Source organism: Lithobates pipiens, unplaced genomic scaffold (assembly GCF_037356315.1).
Source record: "Lithobates pipiens isolate NorthernLeopardFrog02 unplaced genomic scaffold, aLitPip1_a1.2 Scaffold_1, whole genome shotgun sequence".
Lineage (NCBI taxonomy): Eukaryota > Metazoa > Chordata > Amphibia > Anura > Ranidae > Lithobates > Lithobates pipiens.
Genome location: NW_027507685.1, coordinates 168,384,669 through 168,407,803, shown reverse-complemented (window position 1 = coordinate 168,407,803; position 23,135 = coordinate 168,384,669). Strand labels below are relative to the sequence as shown.

Genomic DNA, 23,135 nt, shown 5'->3' with positions numbered 1-23,135 from the left:
CCAGTCCTATAGGGGAGAGCACATCTGACAACGGTGGTTGCACAAACAAGATTTTTATTCCACAATTGTAGATTGCTAACTATTAAGGCAAGACAGTGTTGGATTGAATTTAGGACACTGAATTTGATTGCACAGGTTTCAGGTGGAGAAACTGTATTGCTTTAATATAGTTATACATTTTTGAATTTGAATAACATATTTTTATTTTATTAACAGTTTTGTGACACATAGGGGGTTATTTACAAAACGCAAATCCACTTTGCACTGCAAGTGCACTTGGAAGTGCAGTCACTCTAAATCTAAGGGGTAGATTTGAAATGAGTGGAAGCTCTGCTGATTTTATCATCCAATCATGTGCAAGCTAAAATGCTGTTTTTTTTATTTTCCCTGCATGTCCCCCTCGGATCTACAGTGACTTTACTTCCAAGTGCACTGGTAGTGCAAAGTGGATTTTCCTTTAGTAAATAACACCCATATTTTGATAAAGTAAGGTTATGATATCACACACAGTATGTTAAAAATAGTAGGGGATAGCGCTGTACCAGAGATAATAAAATTGTTTAATGGTGGCATGGCTGTTGAATCCCAGGTCTTAAAAGAGGAGGTCCAGACCCCCCCCCACACGAAAAAATGAAAAGCCAGCAGCTAAAAATAATATAGCTACTGACTTTTAATATTGGAACACTTACCAGTGATGTCAAAACCCCAGCTAATGTTTACACTGGCACTCGGGTGCTGCCACCGCCATTGCCTGTAGGGGAAACTGGCAGTGAAGCCTTGTGGTTTCACAGCCGGTTTCCTACTACGCATGTGCCAAGCACGCTGCACTTTTTGAATGGCCTAGCGGTGGGAGGGAAGGAGGAGGGGGGGGGCAAATTTCTCCCAGAAGTGGGAACAGGTACATGTCAAAAATGTGGCACTGGAGGGGGGAGGAAGCAGAAGTGGAGCTCCAACTTAAGGACAGAGCGGTCTGTTATTTGTTATTCCCACATTGCTAAAAGCAAGTAAAGCTACTTTTAGAAAGATCTGCCATCATACCAGGAAATCCTTCTTTGCCTGGTATGAGCACAGGCATTTCAACTCCAAAGAGTATTCTGTGTCTCACATTCTGGCCTTCTTACAATCCTGACTTAATGAGAACTTGGCCTTAACCACTTTCAGACTTTTTTGCGATTCGGCACTGCGTCGCTTTAACTGACAATTGCGCAGTCGTGTGACCTGGCTCCCAAACAAAATTGATGTTCTTTTTTTTCCCACAAATATAGCTTGCTTTTGGTGATATTTGATCGCCCCTTCAGTGTTTGTTTTTTTGCGCTATAAACAAAAAAAACAGTGACCATTTTGAAAAAAACACATTCTTTTTTACTTTTTGCTATAATAAATATCCCCCAAAAATATATTAAAAAATTTATTTTTCCTCAGTTTAGGCCGATACGTATTCTTCTACATAAAAAAAACGCAATAAGCGATTATTGATTGGGTTGCACAAAATTTATAGCGTTTACAAAATAAGGGATAGTTTCATGCCATTTTTATTATTTTTTTTTTACTAGTAATGGGTGCGATCAGCGATTTTTGACACATTTTTGGGACCTTTGTCATTTATACAGCAATCAGTGCTATACAAATGCACTGATTCCTGTGACTGACTTCTGCATATCCCCGTTCAGCCTCCCCGTGAGAGAAACGCGGGTATCCCCACGGCGATCAAGTCTGTGGGACCCGCGACCGGACTCACGGGGTCCCGACTGGCACGTGTGCGTACCGCCGATTTGCCTGCCCGTGCCATTCTGCCGACGTACATCATCATGCGCCGGACGGGAAGTGGTAGTACTGTTATAGGACAGTTTTCAGCTTAACCCATTATTTTCCAAAAACCTCTGGCTTTGCTTTACCCTTTAAAAACCTTTATTCAAGGTGTTCCTTATGCCTCCTACACACTCCCCCCATGTGTAGGCTCCGGCTGACTTTTTTTACCCAAAAGTCCGGCAGACTAAGAAAGTATTTTTGCACTCCAATCTGTCCGCCGGACTCGCATTTCGGCGGACAATCCGGCCGTGTGTGTGCCAGTCCGCCGTACTTTTGAAATGAGCGGACTTTTCCCACCCAGAGAAAAGTCTGCTCATTTTGAGCGTGTCTCGAGGTAGCCGGGGCCAGCGAAGGAGGCGTCGCTTGCCCCGTCACCTGGTATGGAGTTAAAGGGGAATCCCTACACCAAAAAATCAGCGTGGGGGTCCCCCCCGGTCCATATCAGACCCTTATCCGAGCACGCTACCCGGCCGGGCAGGAAATGGGGTGGAGACGAGCGAGCGCCCCCCCCCCCTCCTGAACCGTACCAGGCCGCGTGCCCTCAACATGGGGGGTGCCTTGGGGAAGGGGGGGGCGCACGGCCCCCCCACCCCAAAGCACCTTGTCCCCATGTTGATGAGGACAAGGGCCTCTTCCCGACAACCCTGGCCGTTGGTTGTCGGGGTCTGCGCTCGGGGGGCTTATCGGAATCCGGGAGCCCCCTTTAATAAGGGGGCCCCCGGATTCCGCCCCCCCACCCTATGTGAATGAGTATGGGGTACAATGTACCCCTACCCATTCACCTGTAAAAAAAAGTAAAAAAAAACCACAACACACAAGGGTTAAAATAGTTTATTGCACAGCTCCAGGGGTCTTATCGCCGGACTCCTCCGCTATCTTCTGCTAGCTCTTTTGCTAGCGGAGGAGCCCAGCTTTCTTCTTCGCCGCCGCCCTCTTCTTCTGACTTCGGGGGTCTTGTCCCCCTCTTCGGGGGTTTTGTCCCCCTCTTCGGTTCTTCTTGCCGGGCCACCGCGCCTTCTTTTAGCTTTTTTACAGGCAGTGGCCCGGTCTTCTGACGCCGCTGTCTCTGTCTTCTCTTCAGATGTTGCCTCGTCGCTGCATCCGCTCACAATGGCAGGGACGCGGCGCACGGCGACTTATATAGGGACATCACCGGATGATGTCCCCGCGCATTATGATGTCACAGTCCCAGAGAAGACAGCGGCGACAGAAGACCGGCCCACCGCCTGTAAAAGAGCTAGAAGAAGGCACGGTGGCCCGGCAAGAAGAACCGAAGAGGGGGACAAGACCCTCGAAGAGGGGGACAAGACCCCCGAAGTCGGAAGAAGAGGGCGACGGTGAAGAAGAAAGCCGGGCTCCTCTGCTTGCAAAAGAGCTAGCAGAAGATAGCGGAGGAGTCCGGCGAGAAGACCCCCGAAGATGAACAGAAGACCCCCGGAGCTGTGCAATAAACTATTTTAACCCTTGTCTGTTGTGTTTTTTTTTTACTTTTTTTACAGGTGAATGGGTAGGGGTACACTGTACCCCATACTCATTCACATAGGGTGGGGGGCCGGTATCTGGGGGCCCCCTTATTAAAGGGGGCTCCCGGATTCCGATAAGCCCCCCGCCCGCAGACCCCAACAACCAACGGCCAGGGTTGTTGGGAAGAGGCCCTTGTCCTCATCAACATGGGGACAAGGTGCTTTGGGGTGGGGGGGCCGCGCGGCCCCCCCTTCCCCAAGGCACCCCCCCATATTGAGGGCACGCGGCCTGGTACGGCTCAGGAGGGGGGGGGGGCGCTCGCTCGTCCCCATCCCCTTTCCTGGCCGGCTGGGTAGCGTGCTCGGATAAGGGTCTGATATGGACCTAGGGGGGACCCCCAGGCCGATTTTTTGGCGTAGAGATTCCCCTTTAGCTCCATACCAGGTGACGGGGCCAGCGACGCCTCCTTCGCTTGCCCCAGCTACCTGGAGACACGCTCAAAGAGCGGACTTTCCTCCGCGTGTGTGGGCGAGTCCGTTCATTTCAAAAGTACTGCGGATAGTACGCCGTATTAGTCCGCTGAAAAAGTGCCGTGTGTGGGCAAGTAGCTAGTTCGGAAAGTCCGGCGGACAGTCCGGCGGGAAGATAGTCGGCTACGTGTGTACGCGGCATTAGTTCAAATCACCCTTACAGCACTCTGTGCTTCCCTAGGGGTTCAATTTGGATCTCTCTGCCGTGCAGAAACAACACATAAGAGAACTCCTCTTGGAAGATTTGCTCTGTAAGGTAGTCTTCCTAGTGGCGTTCATGTCTGTCAGACATGTCTTCGAGGTAGCAGCTCTCTTTTGCCTCGCTCTTCACAAGGTTAAAGTAGTCATGCACCAGTGTTAATTTTGTCAACTAAAATGACTAAAACATTTTAGTCGACTAAATGAATACTATTTTAGTCAACTAAATTACGATTAAAACGAAAACTATTTGAGATGACTAAAATATAACTAAAACTAAAATGGCATTTTAGTCAAAAGGCTAAAATGGGACTAAAACTAAAATGCCATTTTGAAATTTGACTACAAAATTAACACTGGTCTGTAGTGCATGTTCATACCCCAATACCATAAATAATAAAATATTTGTTTTTTCACTCCAGCAGTATGTAATGAGTTTGGATATTGTAGAGAAATGTTATCTAATGCATTACAATTTAATTAGACCCATTCGATTTTAGACGACTAAAATGTACTGGAGATTTAGTCAACTAAAGACTAAGACTAAAATGGAACTAAACCTAAAATGCCAAGTCCTAAGACTAAAACTAAATTCGAAATTTTCTGCCAAAATGAATACTGTCTTGCACCCAATACTCTCCTTTCTTCCTAAGGTGGTGTTAGCCTACCATCTCAAAAAATATATAATCCTTCCTTCCTTGTGCCCTGCTCCTCAGAACCCAAAAAAAGATTGCTCTTCTTTGTCTGGATGTGGTCAAAGCCAATAAAGTGTACTTAAAACTTACAGCTTCTATCAGGAAGACGGACTCCCTACTTTTCCTAACCCCAGGACCTCACAAGGGACAGCCTGTTTCAAGATCCCCCACTGCTGGAAAGGACAACTCATCTCACAAGCTTAAACCCTAAAGGATAAAGCATCTCCTTCACCAATATGGGTCAGGTCCACCAGGTGGTTTCCTCTGCATTCTAACATCAACCCTCTGTTGCCCAGATTTTTAAGGCATCCACCTAGTCTTCAGTTCATACCTTTTTCATGTTCTTCCAGATGGACGTCCAATCCTGTAGATGCAGCTTTCAGTTACAAGTTTCTTGCAGCAGCACTCTGAATTGGATCCACTGAACCTTCTTAATCGTGGGCCTGTTGGTCCCAATAAGTGTACAGTATATTGATTGGTTTGTGCAAACATTATAGCGTCTACAAACTATGGGATATATTTATGGAAATTGTATTTATTTATTTTTTCTGCTAGTAATGGCGGCAATCAGCGACTTATAGCGGGACTGCAGTATTGTGGCAGACAAATTTGACATTAACTGACACTTTTGACAATTTTTTGGGGACCAGTGACATTATAACAATGATCAGTACTAAAAATATGCACTGTCACTGTACTAATGACACTGGCTGGGAAGGGATTAACATCAGGGGTGTTCAAAGGGTTAACTGCATGCCTAACTGGTGTTTCAGTGTTTTAGTAAATGCACTAGTAAGTGGAAGGCATGAATAAGTGTTTCTATTTTACAGGAACACAGGATCCACGCCTTCTATACTGACAGAATGGCAATCTGCCTTTACATAGGCAGATCACCATTTTGCCTGTATACAGAACAATCAGCGGGTGCCGGTGGACATTGGATAGAATCACAGCGGGACCGGGCCACCGGTGACGGCACTCGTGCCTGATACCCAGAAGTGCAGAATCATGTACATATACAGTATCTCACAAAAGTGAGTACACCCCTCACATTTTTGTAAATATTTTATTATATCTTTTAATGTGACAACACTGAAGAAATGACACTTTGCTACAATGTAAAGTAGTGAGTGTACAGCTTGTATAACAGTGTAAATTTGCTGTCCCCTCAAAATAACAACACACCGCCATTAATGTCTAAATCACTGGCAAAAGTGAGTACACCCCTAAGTGAAAATGTCTAATTAGTCATTTTCCCTCCCCGGAGTCATGTGTCTTGCCTACAGGCAAGCATGATGGTGGGGAGATACAGTTCATTGAGGGAAACATAAATGCCAACATGTACTGTAACATACTGAAGCAGAGCATGATCCCCTCCCTTCAGAGACTGGGCCACAGGGCAGTATTCCAACATAATAACCTCAAGCACACCTCCAAGACGACCACTGCCTTGCTAAAGAAGCTGAGGGTAAAGGTGATGGACTGGCCAAGCATGTCTCCAGACCTAAACCCTATTAAGCATCTGTGAAGCATCTTCAAACGGAAGGTGGAGGAGCATAGGGTCTCTAACATACACCAGTTCCGTGATGCCATCATGGAGAAATGGAAGAGGACTCCAGTGGCAACCTGTGAATTTCTGGTGAACTCCATGCCCAAGAGGGTTAAAGAGGAAGTAAGCCCTGATGGCTTTACTTCCTCTTTGTTTCCCTGTAAAAGTAAAGCATAATGGGCATTTGTCATTATGTGTCATTTACCTGACACAGGAGCCAGCGATGTCACCACTGTGCCCTCTTCCATGGAGCGTCCATCTTCTTTCCGGGCATCGTAGCTACAGCGCTGTGATTGGCTGGAGCCGCGATGACATCACTCCCACGCATGCACACTGGAGCCGCCACTAACCGCATATCGCCATTAGCTGCGGCATGCTGAATGCGCCTGCACACCTCTGTCTACGGCGCATGCGCCGTAGACAGCGGTGCCTGTCTTTTTGCAAATATCTCCTAAACCATGTAGGTTTAGGAGCTATTGCTTGGACCTACAGGTAAGCCTTAATCTAGGCTTACCTGTAGGTCAAAGTGGTCTGTAAGGGTTTACAACCACTTTAAGACAGGGCTGGAAAATAATGGTGGCCACACAAAATATTGACACTTTGGGCCCAATTTGGACATCTTCACTTATTATTTATTATTATTCAGGATATATATATATATATATAGCGCCAACAGTTTGCACAGTGCTTTACAACATGGGGGCAGACAGTACAGTTACAATACAATTCAATACAAGAGGGACCAGAGGGCCCCGCTCATTAGAGCTTACAATCTAGAGGGGAGGGTCAAGTGGAACAAAAGGGAATAGCTGTGGGGGATGATCAGATGGAGAAAATGAAAATACAGTTGTTGGGTGTGGGTAGGATAGGCTTCTCTGAAGAGGAGGGTTTTCAGGGATCGTCTAAAAGCTAATAGAGTAGGAGATAATCGGACAGATTGGGGTAAGAAGTTCCATGTACTTAGGGGTGTACTCACTTTTGTTGCCAGCAAAGTAGCAAAGTGTCATTTCTTCAGTGTTGTCACATGAAAAGATATAATAAAATATTCACAAAAATGTGAGGGGTGTATTCACTTTTGTGAGATACTGTACGTGATCCTGCACTGCATGGCCGTCCGGTATCAATAAAATGCTATGGGGCAGTCGGCAAGTGGTTAAATACTGAAGTTTGGCACCATTTCACAAGTGTGCACAATTTTAAAGCATGACATGTTTGATATCTATTTACCTGGCGAAATATCATATTTTATATTTCACCAAAAATGTGGCTATTATATTGTCTTTGTGTGCATTGCAATTCATTAAAATGTATTTATGTGTTAATGTGTAAAATGGAGTTAGAAAAAACTGCTGTGCAAATACCACGTGAAATAAAGATTTTCAAAACCCACCATTTTATTCTCTAGGGCCTCTGCTACAAAAATATATAATGTTTGGGGGTTGTAAGTAATTTTCTAGCAAAAATACAGATTTTTACTTGTAAACAAAAAGCGTCAGAAGAAGACCTGTCTTAAAGCGGATAATGCCTAAAGTTGCTACTTGTATGTTGCACCTCTTTATGTGGCTATGCAGTAAAAAAAGTCTCACATGTGGTATCACCATACTCAGGATGAGTGGGCAAACGTGGGCGAATTATGTTTTATTCTGTTTTTACCCTGCAAATCTTGAGCGCATATACTTTAAAATGGGTGAAAAAAAAACGCTTTGAAAAATAGAGCAAATGTGCAGATTTAATTCTTCGTTAGAAAGTGGAGGAATATCGGTCAAATTACCCATCAAATCATTCGTGAATAGACATCTCTGAGTAACTAATGTATGTAGCAGATTCATTTATGCAGAACTGTACACCGGAAATGAGAGAGCAAAGAAGAAGAAGAATTCAATAAAGAAGCTTTTCCTCCAAAATCAGATAGTTGGGTTACTTCAAACTGCTATTTACTCTATGCCTTATGTTTTTAACATGGTCTTTAATACATTCCTCATTTGTTTCTTCTTGCACAGATCCCCTAAGTATCCCTGAGAATGTTGGCTTAGAAGCTGTTAATGACAGTACAATAAAAGTGGCATGGTTGCCTGTACAGAAAGAAGGATTAAATGGTCACCTGAAAGGATTTGTGGTAAGTTTAGTCTGTTCTTGTAATTGGTGTAATGTAACTGAAAATTGTTGAGGTAACTGTTTTATGCTTTCACCATTCGCCAATACAGTCTGTTAATAAACTGAAGAATACCATCTGTGTACCCTGTTTCTGCATAAGGGCCCCAAAAAACAAGGAAGGGACACTTCTGAGATTCATGGTAGTATATTTGGATAGCCAGAGAACCAAGATTGAAGAGGACTTTTACTGCGTATCATCTAGGATTATTTTTTTATAGACCTTAACATTCTTTGAATGCATTCACACTAGCAGTTTTAACTGTGTCTGGGCATTGTTCATCCCTTTGGCCCAGTTCATTTGTGAGGTGTAAGTGCTCTGAATCATGCCTGGGAATGGTTAGGAGTACCATGCCCGGGATCACCTGGAAGTGGTGGCCCTGGCATGGTTCATGTGGTCCAGTACAGTTCATGTCAGGTTAAGTGCAAACAATGCCTTAGCACTCTTCATAGACCACCAAGCACAGACGCAGTGATCACTGTGGTCTGGTTGACAGATGTGATTATGCAACTGTGCTTGGGAATACTTGCCCAGTGTGAGTGCCTACCAGCAGGGGGGTGGGGAGGGGATACAATTAAACTTGGGCATGATTCAGTTCAACTGAAACAGTGTGCCCAGTATGAGAGCACCCTCCCTGTCCTAGGATGGAAATTCTCCATAAATACAATACAGTAGGTGAGGGTTTAAGCGCCAGGTGAAACCCCCAGATTACTGGCTACAAATGAAGTACAAAAGCCAAAAATGAATGCATGCATCAAATCTAAGGACAAACAGTTAAGCTGCATTATATTTATTTTTTGTTCTTACTGCTCTGCATTTTAAAATCACTATAAGCATAAAATATTTTGGAGGTTTTGGTATATTGGCTGCTGTGAGCGACCATAGCATCATGTGATAGCGGTGATCAATCACAGCGAGCACATGAACATTAATAAAACAATGATGTCATTGTTTACTAATGTGTGAGCTCTGTGATTGGGCTTAGCAATCACATGGCCAGACTGCTGGTTTGAAGCTAAACAGTGGGGACCTTGAGTGGAGAGTGTGAACAAGTTTTGCTTTTTGACTGCTGGTGATTGTTGGGTTTCATTTTTAGATTCTTTTTGGGGCTTTTCCTTGTAGCTTTTTAACACCTTTTTTCTGTCAATTTTTAAACAGCCAATTTTTTCTTTGCTTCCTTCAGCAAACTAATTAAGGGGAGTGGTTAATTGGTCACAGGTGCTTGAGGCCTATATAATCTTCTGTAGAACTCATTGTGAGTCTGCTCATCTTTGAGCTTGCTGGAACTTAGACCAAGTGAAACTGGATTAAGTGGTGAGTTAAAAAAACAGAGTTAGTGGAACTGGACTAAGTGGCGAGTTAAAAAAACAGAGTTGAAAAAAAAGAGGTTGTAACAGGGGTCAAGTACCTGTGTAGGGTGAGTGTGTACCTGTTTATTGTAAGTACATGAGTGCTGCGTGTGCACGTGGGCTATATTGAGTATTAGTGTCAGGTAGTACCTGTGTATTGTGAGTACCGGAGTGTTGTCTGAGTAGTGTGAGTGGATGTTTAGTACTTGTGTATTGTGTGTGTGTGCACGTGAGTCTGCAAGTGTACGTTGGTCGGCGAGTGCACGTTGGTCAGCGAATACCTGTGTATTGTCTTGTTGAGTACCTGTGTATTGTCTTGTTGAGTATTAGTGTCAGGAAGCTAGTTGTTGGGTAATTTGGACAGGGTAAAATCCCCAGTCCTCATTAAATTAGTAGGCACGATGCCCTGTGGGTGTGGAGATGCCACTCAGTGTACAACTTGTGGCATGTATGCGTGCCTTGATCATCCAATCAAGGGTGAATACTGCTGTGCAAAATGTAAGAACATTGTTTCCCTGGAAGCTCAGGTTCTGAATCTGGGAAGCAACTGTCGGCACTGAGAAGTCCTTCCATACTAAAGGAGAGCCAGAAACGTACACAGCAGGTGTCGGCAGGGCCAGCACAGAGGTGAGTGGAGACAAAGAGGTGCAGGCACTAGGAAAGAGTAGATGGGTGACAGTCAGGAAGGGTAAAGGGGGAAGTGCCAGGGAGACCGATCCAGGGCTGAAGCCTCGCAATAAGGACGCTCCATTGAGTGACATTGGTGAAAACAGTCAGGGACCAGCACTGCTGGAGCTGAGGGACTCTCCTAGCTGCTGGGGGTAAAAATCCTCCAGTGAGACTGGGGGGGAAGCGAAAGGAAAGGAAAGACAGATTCTGGTGGTAGGGGACTCAATTCTTAGAAGGACAGAGAGGACAATCTGTAACAAAGACCTGAAGCGCAGAACTGTATCTTGTCTACTGGGCACTCGGGTTCGGCACAGATCTGGTGAAAAGATTACTGGGAGGATCTGGGGAAGACCCGGCTGCAAGTTGGCACCAATGACAAAGCCAGAGGCAGATAGAGTGTCCTAAAGAACAATTTTAGGGACTTGGGAGCTTAATTGAGGAAAAGGACCTCCAAGGTAGTATTCTCAGGAATACTACCAGTACATCAAGCCACACCAGAAAGGCAGAGGGAGATTAGGGAAGTAAACAAGTGGCTGATGTAGTAAGGAGGGGTTTGAGTTCCTGGAGGCCTGGGCCGACTTCTCAGTCAATCATCAGTACTATAGAAAGGACAGACTGCACCTAAATGAGGAGGGTGCAGATCAGCTGGGAGTAAAGATGGCCAAAAAGTTAGAGGGGTTTTTAAACTAGGCGATGGGGGGAGGGCCCAGAGGTAGAGATAGTCAGTGCGGAACATATTCCAGAGGGTAGTAGGAATTTCAGAGACTTAGTTCAACAGCTCTCCTGATTGGCTGGCAACCATTCAAGGGTATACCTTTTATCGCAGGGATAGAGAGGGTAAAAAAGGGGGAGGGGTATGCCTATATATCAAGAACAATGTACAAGTGAATGTGAGAGATGACATCACTAAGGGAGCTAGGGAGGAGATGGAATCCTTATGGGTAGAGCTCCAAAGGGATGAAGCTAAGAGGAAAATATTACTGGAAGTATGCTATAGGCCCACTAACCTGAGGGAGGAGAGGCAGAAAGTATAGGAAGTGTTATCATAATGGGGGATTTTAATTATCCAGACGTAGACTGGGAGGAGGGAACCACACATTTGTCTAAGCCTCGCCAGTTCCTAAATGTCTTGCATGACAATTTCATGGTTCAGATGGTAGAAGCACCAACTAGAAATAGAGCGTTACTGAATCTACTGATTACCAACAATACAGACCTGATCGTGGATGTGGAAATATGGGACAATTTAGGAAACAGCGATTACAGGTCAATTGGCTTCAGTATAAATCACACAAATAGGAAACATAAGGGAAATACAAAGACACTGAATTTCAAAAGAGCCAACTTTCCTAAACTACGAACCTTGTTAGAAGGCATGAATTGGGATAAGATCTTAGGGACAAAGAACACAGAGGAGAGATGGGTTTGCTTTAAGAGCATATTAAATAAGGGCATTAGCCAATGCATCTCATTGGGTAAAACATGTAAAAGAGTAAAGAGTTAGGTATGTAAACAGTAAAAAAGGGAGGACAGACCATATTGGGCCCATAAAGAATGAGGAAGGACATCTGGTTAAAAAGGATGGGGAGATGGCGAAGGAATTGAATTTATTCTTCACAAGGGAATCGGGGGGGCTTCAGTAATCAAAACTGCAATGTTTATCCTTATGACACATCACAGGAAGCACATTCATGGTTAACAGGACAGAATTAAAATTAGACTTGGGAAACTTAACAATAATAAATCATCGGGACCAGATGGCTTGCATCCGAGGGTCCTTAGGGAACTCAGTCAAGTAATTGGCAGACCATTGTTCCTAATTTTTACTGACAATCTACTGACTGGAATGGTACCAGGTGATTGGAGAAAAGCCAATGTAGCACCAATATTTAAAAAGGGCCCAAAATACATCCCTGGAAATTACAGATCAGTTGGCCTAACATCAATAGTATGCAAGCTCTTGGAGGGGATGATAAGGGACATATCATTAGCAGTAATCAGCATGGGTTCATGAAGAATCTTTTTTGCCAAACCAATCTATTAACCTTCTATGAGGAGGTGAGTTGCCATCTAGATAAAGGAAGGCCTGTAGACGTGGTGTATCTGGATTTTGCAAAACCACTTGACACAGTTCCCCATAAACGTTTACTGTACAAAATAAGGTCTGTTGGCCTGGGCCATAGGGTGAGTACATGGATTGAAAACTGGCTACAGCGAGTTCAGAGGATAGTGATAAATGGAGAGTACTTGGAGTAGTCAGAGGTGGGTAGTGGGATCCCCCAGGGTTCTGTGCTGGGACCAGTCCTATTTATTTTGTTCATAAATTACCTGGAGGTTGGGGTAAACTGTTCAATCTCTGTATTTGCGGACGATACTAAGTTAAGCAGGGCAATAACTTCTCTGCAGGATGTGGAAACCTTTGCAAAAAGATCTGAACAAATTAATGGAGTGGGCAACTACATGGCAAATGTGGTTTAATGTAGAAAAATGTAAAATAATGCATTTGGGTGGTATAAATATGAATGCAATCTATACACTGGGGGGAGAACCTCTGGGGGAATCTAGGCTGGAAAAGAACCTGGGGGTCCTAGTAGATGATAGGCTCAGAAATGGCATACAATGCCAAGCTGCTGCTAACAAAGCAAACAGAATATTGGCATGGATTAAAAAGTGGATCAACTCCAGAGATAAAACAGTAAGTCTCCCTCTTTTACAAGACTCTGATTCCGGCCGCACCTAGATTATGCTGTCCAGTTCTGGACACTAGTCCTCAGGAAGGATGTACTGGAAATGGAGCGATTACAAAGAAGGGCAACTAAACTAATAAGGGATATTAGTTATGAGGAAAGGTTGCGAGCACTGAACTTATTCTCTCTAGAGAAGAGATGCTTGAGAGGGAGGGGATATGATTTAAATTTATCAATACCATACTGGTGACCCCACAATAGGGATAAAACTTTTTCACGGAAGGGAGTTTAACAAGACACTTGGCCATGTGAAGAAAAGAGGTTTAACCTTAAACTACGTAGAGGGTTCTTTACTGTAAGAGCGGCAAGGATGTGGAATTCCCTTCCACAGGTGGTGGTCTCAGCGGGGAGCATCGATGGTTTCAAAAAACTATTAGATAAGCACCTGAACAACCGCAACATACAGGGATATACAATGTATTACTGACATAATCACAAACATAGGTTGGACTTGTGTCTTTTTTCAACCTCACCTCCTCTGCAAATATGTAACATGGTACCAGGGCCAATGATATAGGCCCTGTACCATGTGATAGCTGTGACCAATCACAGCATCACAGTAGTACATGGGGTTAACAAAAAATAATAGCATGGTAACACTGCACTGCTCTGGAGACCGTATATAAAGAAAAAGAAAAAAACATAAATATTGTCCACTTGCTGACCAGCCACAGTACATATACTGCGGCTGGGCGGCACATGCAGGCAAAATCACGTACATGATCATAATGTCAACAAAGCTGTTATGAATTAATTAATTCATAACAGCTGTGTTTCCTATGCTATGATTGGCCCACAGCTATCACATGGTACCTGGGCCAATCACAGCTCTCTGTACCATGTGATTAGCTGAGGCTAATCACAGACCACGCGCGATCACAGTTGTCATGAATATAACCCAGAGGTCAGCAACCCCCGGCATGCGTGCCAGACATGGCACATGGCCACATTAACCACTTGCCGCCCGCCCTATAGGCAATTGACGGTGGCAAAGTGGTTTCATAATCCTGATCGGACGTCACATGACGTGATCAGGATTATGAGCCGCTGCGCGCCCCCGGGGGCGCGCATCGCGGCGATCGTTGTTGCGGGGTGTCAGTCTGACACCCGGCAACTACGATCTCGGTAAAGAGTCTCCGACGGAGACTCTTTACCACGTGATCAGCCGTGTCCAATCACGGCTGATCACAGTGTAAATGGGAAGAGCCGGTGATCGACTTTTCCTCACTCGCGTCTGTCAGATGCGAGTAGAGGAGAGCCGATCGGCTGCTCCTCTGACAGGGGGGGTCTGTGCTGATCGATTATCAGCACAGCCCCCCCGAGGATGCCCACACTGGACCACCAGGGATGCCACCAGACCACCAGGGAAAAGGTAATCCTCCCTAGACCACCAGGGATGCCAGTCAGCACAATGGATGCCAATCAGTGCCCATAATGGATGCCAATCAGTGCCCACAATGGGCATGACTGATTGGCATGCATTATTGTTTGGCACTGATTGGCATCCATTAGTACAGTATAACACCAATGCTGCCTATGAGTGCCCACCTGTGCCGCCTATGAGTGCCCACCTGTGCTGCCTATGAGTGCCCACCTGTGCCACCTATCAGTGCCCACCTGTGCCGCCTATCAGTGCCCACCCATGCCCATCTGTGCCGCCTATCCATGCCCATCTGTGCCGCCTATCCATGCCCATCTGTGCCGCCCATCCATGCCAATCCGTGCCAGCTATCAGTGCCAATTTGTGCCACCTATTAGTGCCCATCCGTGTCGCCCATCCGTGTCGCCCATCAGTGCCGCCTATCAGTGCCACATATCAGTGTCCATCAATGCCACCTCATCAGTGCCACTTCATTGGTGCCACTTCATTGGTGCCCATCAGTGCCGCCTTATCAGTGCCCATCAGTGTAGCCCCATCAGTGCCCATCAGTGAAGAAGAAAACTTACTTATTTACAAAGTTTTGAAACTGAAACAAAAAAAAACATTATTTTTTCAAAATTTTCGGTATTTTTTTATTTGTAGCGCAAAAAATAAAAACCGTAGAGGTGATCAAATACCACCAAAAGAAAGCTCTATTTGTGGGGAAAAAATGATAAAAATTTCATTTGGGTACAGTGTAGCATGACTGCGCAATTGTCATTCAAAGTGCGACAGCGCTGAAAGCTCAAAATTGGTCTGGGCAGGAAGGTGTTTAAGTGCCTGGTATTGAAGTGGTTAAAGGATGGCACGCAAAGGTGTTTTAGACACCTGCATAGCCTGATGCTATGCGGCTGGTATACAAAGAGCTCAGCTGCCTCTGCCAACCCCCATTCCCGGAGACACCTGACAGATCGACATAGCCAGCTGCCAATGCTTGCGACTGGAATAACAAGAAGGAGGTCGGCTCCCCCTGTCTCACCTCTGGTCCCATCCCTCTCCGTTCCCAGAAACACCTAACAGATCGACATAGCCAGCCGTCCGATGCTTGCAGCTGCATATACAAGAATAGCTTGGCTGCCTCTTTCCCCCTTCTGGTCCCTCCCACCTCCTTTCTAAAATCTTCCTCCACTGCTCTTCCGTGATTTTCCCTTCATCTACTTCCCATTTTCCCCTACTTTTAAGATTTTCCACGCTTTCCATACTTCTGCTATGGATGCATGGATATATTTCTGAAATAAATCCCTTCTTCTTAACCTTAAATATCCTTTGCAGAACAGGGGCAGGAATTTTTCTCATAGGGGCCATTTCCTGGAGATTCCTGTTATTCCATAGTGGGTAAATTCTGTCATTCTTCCCTGGCCATTTAGCAGCTTCAGAGCTTTCCAAACCTTTGTAACTAATTTTATTGTGGGATTTCTATAGACAAAAGAATTTGCCTCTAGTACCTCTACCAGAGTCTTATGGGCCACCCCTATCATCATTAATCTCCCTTCCTCTGGGCCTTTACTACCCCATAAATGTTGCAGTTGTGCAGCCAGAAAAAAGCCACGGGGATGTGGCACCGCCATTCCCCCCTCCCTTATTGGCAGTTGTAAAGTTTGGAGGCTTATTCTGGCCTTCCCTCTTTTCCAGATCAAGTCTCTGAACAATGTATACATTTTTTTGAACCATTTCTTATCAACCCATACTGGTGTATTATGTAAAAGGTTTAATAATTGTGGCATCCACAGCATCTTAATAAGATTGCATCTCCCTGCCACTGATAATGGGAGGCGCCGCCATATATCGGATTTCTTTTTAAATTTGGTCAGGAGAGGTGTTAAATTATTACTTATAAATTCATTAGGGTCTTTTGTGACATATATTCCTAAGTATTTTAGTTTCTCCACAACTTCCAATTGGTGTATCCCTGACATTATTCAGTTCTCCATGGGATCGATCGGCATAAGTGCCGATTTCTCCAAGTTTATTACCAAGCCCAAGAATCTTCCAAATTTCCCAATGATGTTCATCTCCATCCTAAGGGAGTTCCCCATGTCTCCCAGGAAAAGGAGCACATCATCTGCGTATAATGCAATTTTTTTCTTCTCTTGGCCCTCTCACAAACCCTATCACACCTGAATTTGCTCTGATTGCTATGGCCAACGGCTCCATAGCTAGTGCAAAAATAAGGGGTGATTGTGGGCACCCTTGCCTTGTCCCTCTTTCCAGTTGTATCTTGCCCGAGTAATCGTTGCTAACCCTTATTCTAACACTTGGACTGTTATACAATATTTTCAGCCACTTAATAAAGAGAGGGCCAAAACCAAAACTCCCTCAGCACTGGCCATATATACCACCACTCCAGGCTATAAAATGCCTTAACCACATCCAGAGACACGATCGCTCTTGTTCCCATATTTTCTATGGGCATCTGCAAGTTGAGAAATGCCCTCCTAATGTTCATGCTGGTCGATCTACCAGGAATAAATCCTGTTTGGTTTGGATGTATGATTTTAGAAATTATTTTATTTAGCCTGACTGCCAATACCTTAGCAAGGATTTTTGCATCCGAGCAGAGCAGGGAGATTGGTCTATAAGAGGTGGTGTCTAGAGGGTCTTTCCCTTCTTTAGGAAGTACTATTATTGTGGCTTCTGTCATCGATATAGGTCATTTCCCCTCCTCTTCCGCCCACTTCAATACTTTAAAGAGTTCTGGGAGCAGTACCTTCCCATACTGTTTGTAGGTTTCCACCGGCAGGCCATCAGGCCCTGGGGATTTCTGATTGGCCATCTCTGTCACTGCTTGTATTTCCTGTAATGTTATCGGGGCCTCCATTCCCTCTCTATCAGCATCCGTAAGTACCAGTGTTTTTATATCCGCAAAAAATTCATCCAACTCCTCGCTCGCTGCCACCCCTCGCGATCTATCTAATCTTTTGTAATATTTTTTAAATGTGTCTGTAATCTCCAATACTTGAGATGAAATTTCTCCATTTGTTGTCTTAATCGTGGGAACCACAGAGGGCGAGGAGTTAGCTGTCACCAAGTGAGCCAGCATACTTCCTACACTTTCCCCCTCTTCAAATTCTGCTTGTTTCTGAAATAATCTCTTGTTTTCTGCTTTCCTAGTTACTGCTGCTCTATAATCCCATTGTTTATTTAGCCAGGCTCTTTGTTTCTCTGGGGATGGGTCTTCCATATATTCCTTTTCTACTCTTGCCAACTCCTTCCTAATCTCATTTTCCCATTCTCTCAATGTCTTTTTGATCTGTGCCACCTGTTGGATTAAAATACCCCTAAGAATTGCCTTCAGTGCATCCCACATTACACCCCTTGTTACAGACCCTTCATTAAACTCCACAAACTCCTTTAGTTTGTTATGTATCTCGTCTGGATTCTTCAGATCAAACCAAAAGGGGTTCATCTTCCAAATCCTAGGGGATCTTTTCCCTTCCAAAGTCACTGATGCCAACAACAGTGAGTGATCAGATACCCCTCTTGGTTGATATGTTATATTTCTTATTATATGTGCTGTTTTTCCATTTACTAGAATCAAGTCTATTCTAGAAAGTGATGAGTAGGAGCTCTAGAAACAGGAGTACTGCCGGGAGTCTGGGTTCTGTACCCTCCATATATCAAGTAGCCCTGCTTCTTGACAGAATTGACATAACTGACGTTCAGACCTACTATATGCTTGTTTGCCTGGGGGAACCTATCCAAATTTTTGTTCATTACCTCATTAAAGTCTCCTACTGCTATTATCGGTATTCCTGTTTTTCCCAAAATAAATTCCATTAAACTATACATTACTTCTAATTTAAACGTTGGCGGAATATAAACACTTGCCAAAACGTATTCCTTTTTTTTCTATTTCAAAATGCATAAAGATGTACAGCCCCTCCTCATCTATGCTTATTTGCCTGCAGAAGAACACCACTCTGCTTCTCACCATCACACTGACTCCCCTTGAATAAGAGGAATATACAGAGTGATATTGATATTGAAATTTTTTTGTTCAAAGTTGTGTCTTAGTAGCCCCTGTTAGGTGCGTCTCCTGCAGGCAAACCAGCTCCATCTTGTGCAAATCCAATGCATCAAAACAGTTGTCCACTTAACTTGGCTACTTAACCCTCTAACATTCCATGATCCTAAATTTAATATTCTGGACTCCATGGCATAATAGATGAAAATAAGCACAAGGGGGAGAGTATTTCCCATAATAAGGCCTCTCCTATAAATCTTCTAAATACATGTGGCCAATCGTATCCAATCTTTACTCTATCAACCAAAATGCTCCAGTTTTTTTGTCTATCATTTTGTGCAATGAGTTTACTTTTTCCACCTACTCGTGGTTTAAATTGCTTTAGCTCTGATTTTGTCCTGTTCACTTTTTTTCCCCCCCTTACCATCAACATAAGTGTGAAAAATATAATAAATGTAATACCTTTATTCAATCCCTTCAATACACCCCCCCACCCCCCTCCCTGCACCTCACTAGGTTAACCCTAGGGGCTTTTCTCATGACCGGTGCACACATTCCCATTGTACTCACTCCCACCCATGCTTCACTCCCCCCTTTCTCCCCCCTCCCCCCTGCTCCAACTCCACCCCTCCTACCCATGCCACTCCCCTCCTCTCCTCCCATCAAACATTTTTTTATTTGAGTCTTAAACATCTCCCACACATTCATTACTCCTGTATTCTCCTATGTGTCTCCCTCCTCCCTAGCTTTTATATATATAATCATATTAATGTACACACCTCAACAAAAAAAAAAAAAAAACAAGAAAAAAAAAACCTCCTTTCTAAAAAAAAAATAGTTTTTTCTAAATTCACATCTATGTGACCTGGTCACCCTCCCCCTTATCTCATCGTCAGTTGGTCCTTTTCATCTTCCAGCCATGCTATTGCTCCTGCAGGAGTGTCAAAAAACTGAGTTCCACCCAATGCTACCACACGTAATCTAGCTGCATAAATCAGCACTTATGTTACATTGAATTTTTGCAGTCTTCCTTTTAATTTCCACAAATTCAGCCCTGCACTTCTGCAGGTCATATGAGAAGTCTGGATACATTGAGATTTTAGTGCCTTTGAAGTAAATATTTCCTACCTCTCTGGCTTTGCGCAGCAGAGTTACCTTGTCATTGGAATTTAAAAATTTCAACAACATTGCTCTTGGGTGTCCACCTGAGGGTGGGGGCCTGAATGGGATTCTAGGTGCTCTCTCTATCAAAAATTGTTGTGAAAATGTCTCTCTACCGAACAGTTCAACAAACCAAAAACTCGATTGGTTTCTGCCCCTCGCTTTTCTCCGGGAGCCCCACCACCCTTACATTGGACCTGCGGAGTCGGTTTTCTATTTCATATGATTTTTGCGCCATTTTACACATCTGGTCTTTCAAAATGTTAACCTCTTGTTTTATTGGATATAAACCCCTCTTTTGATTGGCTCCAATTGAGCCCCTTAACATTGAGAGCAGATGCACAAATGTGTGTCTGTTTTTTTTGTTTTGTTTTTTGTTTCAATAGTTTTTATTTCAAGTTTTCACATTTTTCATAGTAAATAGTAAAATAGAAATACAAAATGAATAAACAGTTTCATGGTGATATTTGCAGCACTACACATTATAACATATGTAAAGTTTTTAGAAAATGGTACTGGCTTTTTGCCACCTGAATTGCAATTTTTATTATTATTGCTATATTAATTCTTTTTGCGTGGGACCTATGCCCAGACAAATTAAAATTTTTAGATCTCTGCAATATGACCCTCATTATTTTGTCAGAGTCTAATTAGAGGTGAAGAGAAGGGATAATTGAACATAAAGAATGACAGGTTGAGAAGGAAAGGAGCAAAGAGTTAGAGAGTTAGAAAGTGACCCCCGCATCCCGATTCCCGCCCCCCACCGGCCAGTCTATGCCGATATGACTCTGGGGTCTTCCATTAAGTACTGGATCCAGGGACTCCAGATCTTTTCAAATCTGTTTCATTTTATCATTTAAGGCTGCAGTCATTTGTTCATTAAGCATAATCCAGGAGAGTTTATGTTTGAGCTGATTAAACGGCACTACCACCGATTTCCATGATTTAGCTATTGTGATTTTTGCTGCTGTAAATATATACCTTATGAAATGTCTCTGAAAAGTTGAGGCTGATTCTACCTTGGCACCAAACGGTGCTTGTCTAGGGGACTTGACTAAGTTTACCTGGGTGGGGGTGTATATAAAATTATACACCCTAATCCAGTAGTGTCTCACCTTGGGGCACTGCCACCACACATGGTACATTGTCTCAGTTGTCCACAGCCACAAAAACATTGAGGAGATGCCTCAGGAATGAAGGTTGCCAGACTTGCCGGGACCATGTACCATTTCATTATGACTTGGTAATTTGCTTCTATTAATGATGTGTTTTGTGGCCCCCTGGGCCATCTTGTGCCACTCATTCAGCTCAATACTCTCTCGGAGGTCTGCCTCCCATCTTTTCATATATTTCAGCTTTTCCTTAAAATTTGTTAGGACTGTATAATTCAGAGATATGTCCTTTGATCTTATTGTATTGCGTGTACAAATGTTCCATAGGGGTCATCATAGCTATTTCTGAATTTCTTGATATGGTGGTCAAGAAATGTACTATCTGTGTATATCTAAAGTGTTCTGTGGTTGGCAACTGATGTTTTTCCTCTAGTGCCTTTCTCGTTAGGATGCCCCTATGATCACATAAATCTGCGATTCACAATAGCCCCTTGTTCGTCCACCATTCAAATGCTCTAGTGGTGAGGCCTGTGGTGAAGTTCATGTTTCCCAGTATGGTGGCTAATGGGGTATGCAAGGATTGAAATTTGTGAGATTTAAGTAGTCTGTCCCATATACTCAAAGAGATAGAAAGTGTTGGACATAGAATCGGGGGTCTTTGCTTAGGAGGTAACCAAAGGATGGATGAGATTGACTATTTCTTGCAGGCTCCAGCCTCTATCTGCATCCAAATGCATTGTCGCAAGCTATGGAATCTGTAGTACTTAATAAATAGTAATAGGAATAGTAGTACTTCAACAGATCTGGGAAGCATAGTACACCTTTTCTCTTGGGATTGTGTAACGTGCGTTTGTTCACCCTAGGCCTCTTATCCCACCCCCCTCCCTCAGATAAATGATAGGAGTTTAGTTTGGAACGATTTCAGGTCTAGTTGGGCTAGTGCCACTGGTAGTGATCTGAAGAGATATAGTATTCTCAGTAGCACATTCATTTTAACCGAGTGTAGTCTGCCAAACCACGATGGTGAACAAAGCTGGGTAGTTTTGAGAGTACAGTGTGCTCCAGGATGGGGTGAGGTTTATCCCTAGATATGGGAGTGTATCGGTTTTCCATATAAATTTATAAGATTGTTTTAGGGTGGAAATTGTGTTTTCCTCTAACGTGATGTTCATGGCCTGCGATTTGTCATGGTTGATTTTGGGGCCTGAGATTATAGAGATGGTTTGAGTATGGTGTATAATTTGGGGAGGTTGGTGATAGGGGATGAGACCGCCATCAATATATCATCCGCAAATAGGATGCATTTGTGTTCAATGTCCCTACACTCTATTCCCTTGACGTCTTGTGAGGCTCGTGTCTTTATTGCAAGCAGTTCTAATGCCAGCACAAAAAGTAGCGGGGACAAGGGGCAGCCTTGACGTGTCCCTCTTTGGATGTTAATCGGGCCTGAAAAGTAAACTTTTATCCTTAATGCTGCCATCAGGAAGCTGTAAAGAGTTTGTAGTGTGGAAAGAAAGTGAGTTCCGAACCCTAGTCAGGTCAGGACAAAGAAGAGGTAATCCCAAGACATGGAATCAAATGCTTAATGAATATCATGAATATCTAATGATAGCAGCGTTCCCCATCTTGGACCCTTCCCGTCCCAATCCGAGTGAACTGCAGATATAATATCTATAACCCTTCTTGTTTGATCTGTCGTTTGATGCCCCGATACAAAGCCCGCCTGATCTAGGTGAATATATTTTGCTAAGAATGAGTTCATTCTGACCGCCAGGATCTTTGTCATAATTTTTAAGTCCGTATTGATCAATGAAATGGGTCAGTAATTCGCGCAACTTAAGTGATCTTTTCACAGTTTCGGGGAGAACATGTATAAATGCCTTATTTTCTTGCGCTGGAAAGGCCATGCCCTGCCTGATTGCATTAAAAAAGGTACAAAAATGTGGGGTCAGTACCTCGTGGAATTTTCTATAGTATAGTCCTGAGAACCCATCTGGACCGGGGGCTTTGGAGGGGTTAAGGCTCTTGATTGCCTGTATTATCTCAGTTTCTGTGAATTCTTGATCCATTAATTCTTAATTCTGAATGTTCCCTCTTCAGTTTGTGGAGAGGAATATGTTTAAAAAATACTCCATTTTGTTTGGTCCCACTTTTGCTGAAGCACTATATAATTTGGTGTAGTATTTCGTGAACTAGGTGACTATTTTTTCTGGGTTCTGACTTAGCTGCCTGTTATTTAGTCGCAACCTAGGTAATGCTGATGTGTAGGGGTGGGATACAAATTTTCTTGCTAGTAGTGTGGTGGGTTTATCTCCC

At 43.8% G+C, this 23,135-nt stretch overlaps 1 protein-coding gene across 6 annotated transcripts in view; it reads left to right on the top strand.

The window, feature by feature from the left end:
* The window catches only part of L1CAM (L1 cell adhesion molecule), a 671,411-nt gene that overhangs the window by 507,832 nt on the left and 140,444 nt on the right, over window positions 1-23,135 (top strand). For all 6 annotated transcript variants that reach the window (XM_077478852.1, XM_077478851.1, XM_077478850.1 and 3 more), the window contains one exon: window positions 8,246-8,361. In XM_077478852.1, coding sequence (XP_077334978.1) covers window positions 8,246-8,361 — 116 coding nt within the window. The remainder of the gene's footprint in view (window positions 1-8,245; window positions 8,362-23,135) is intronic.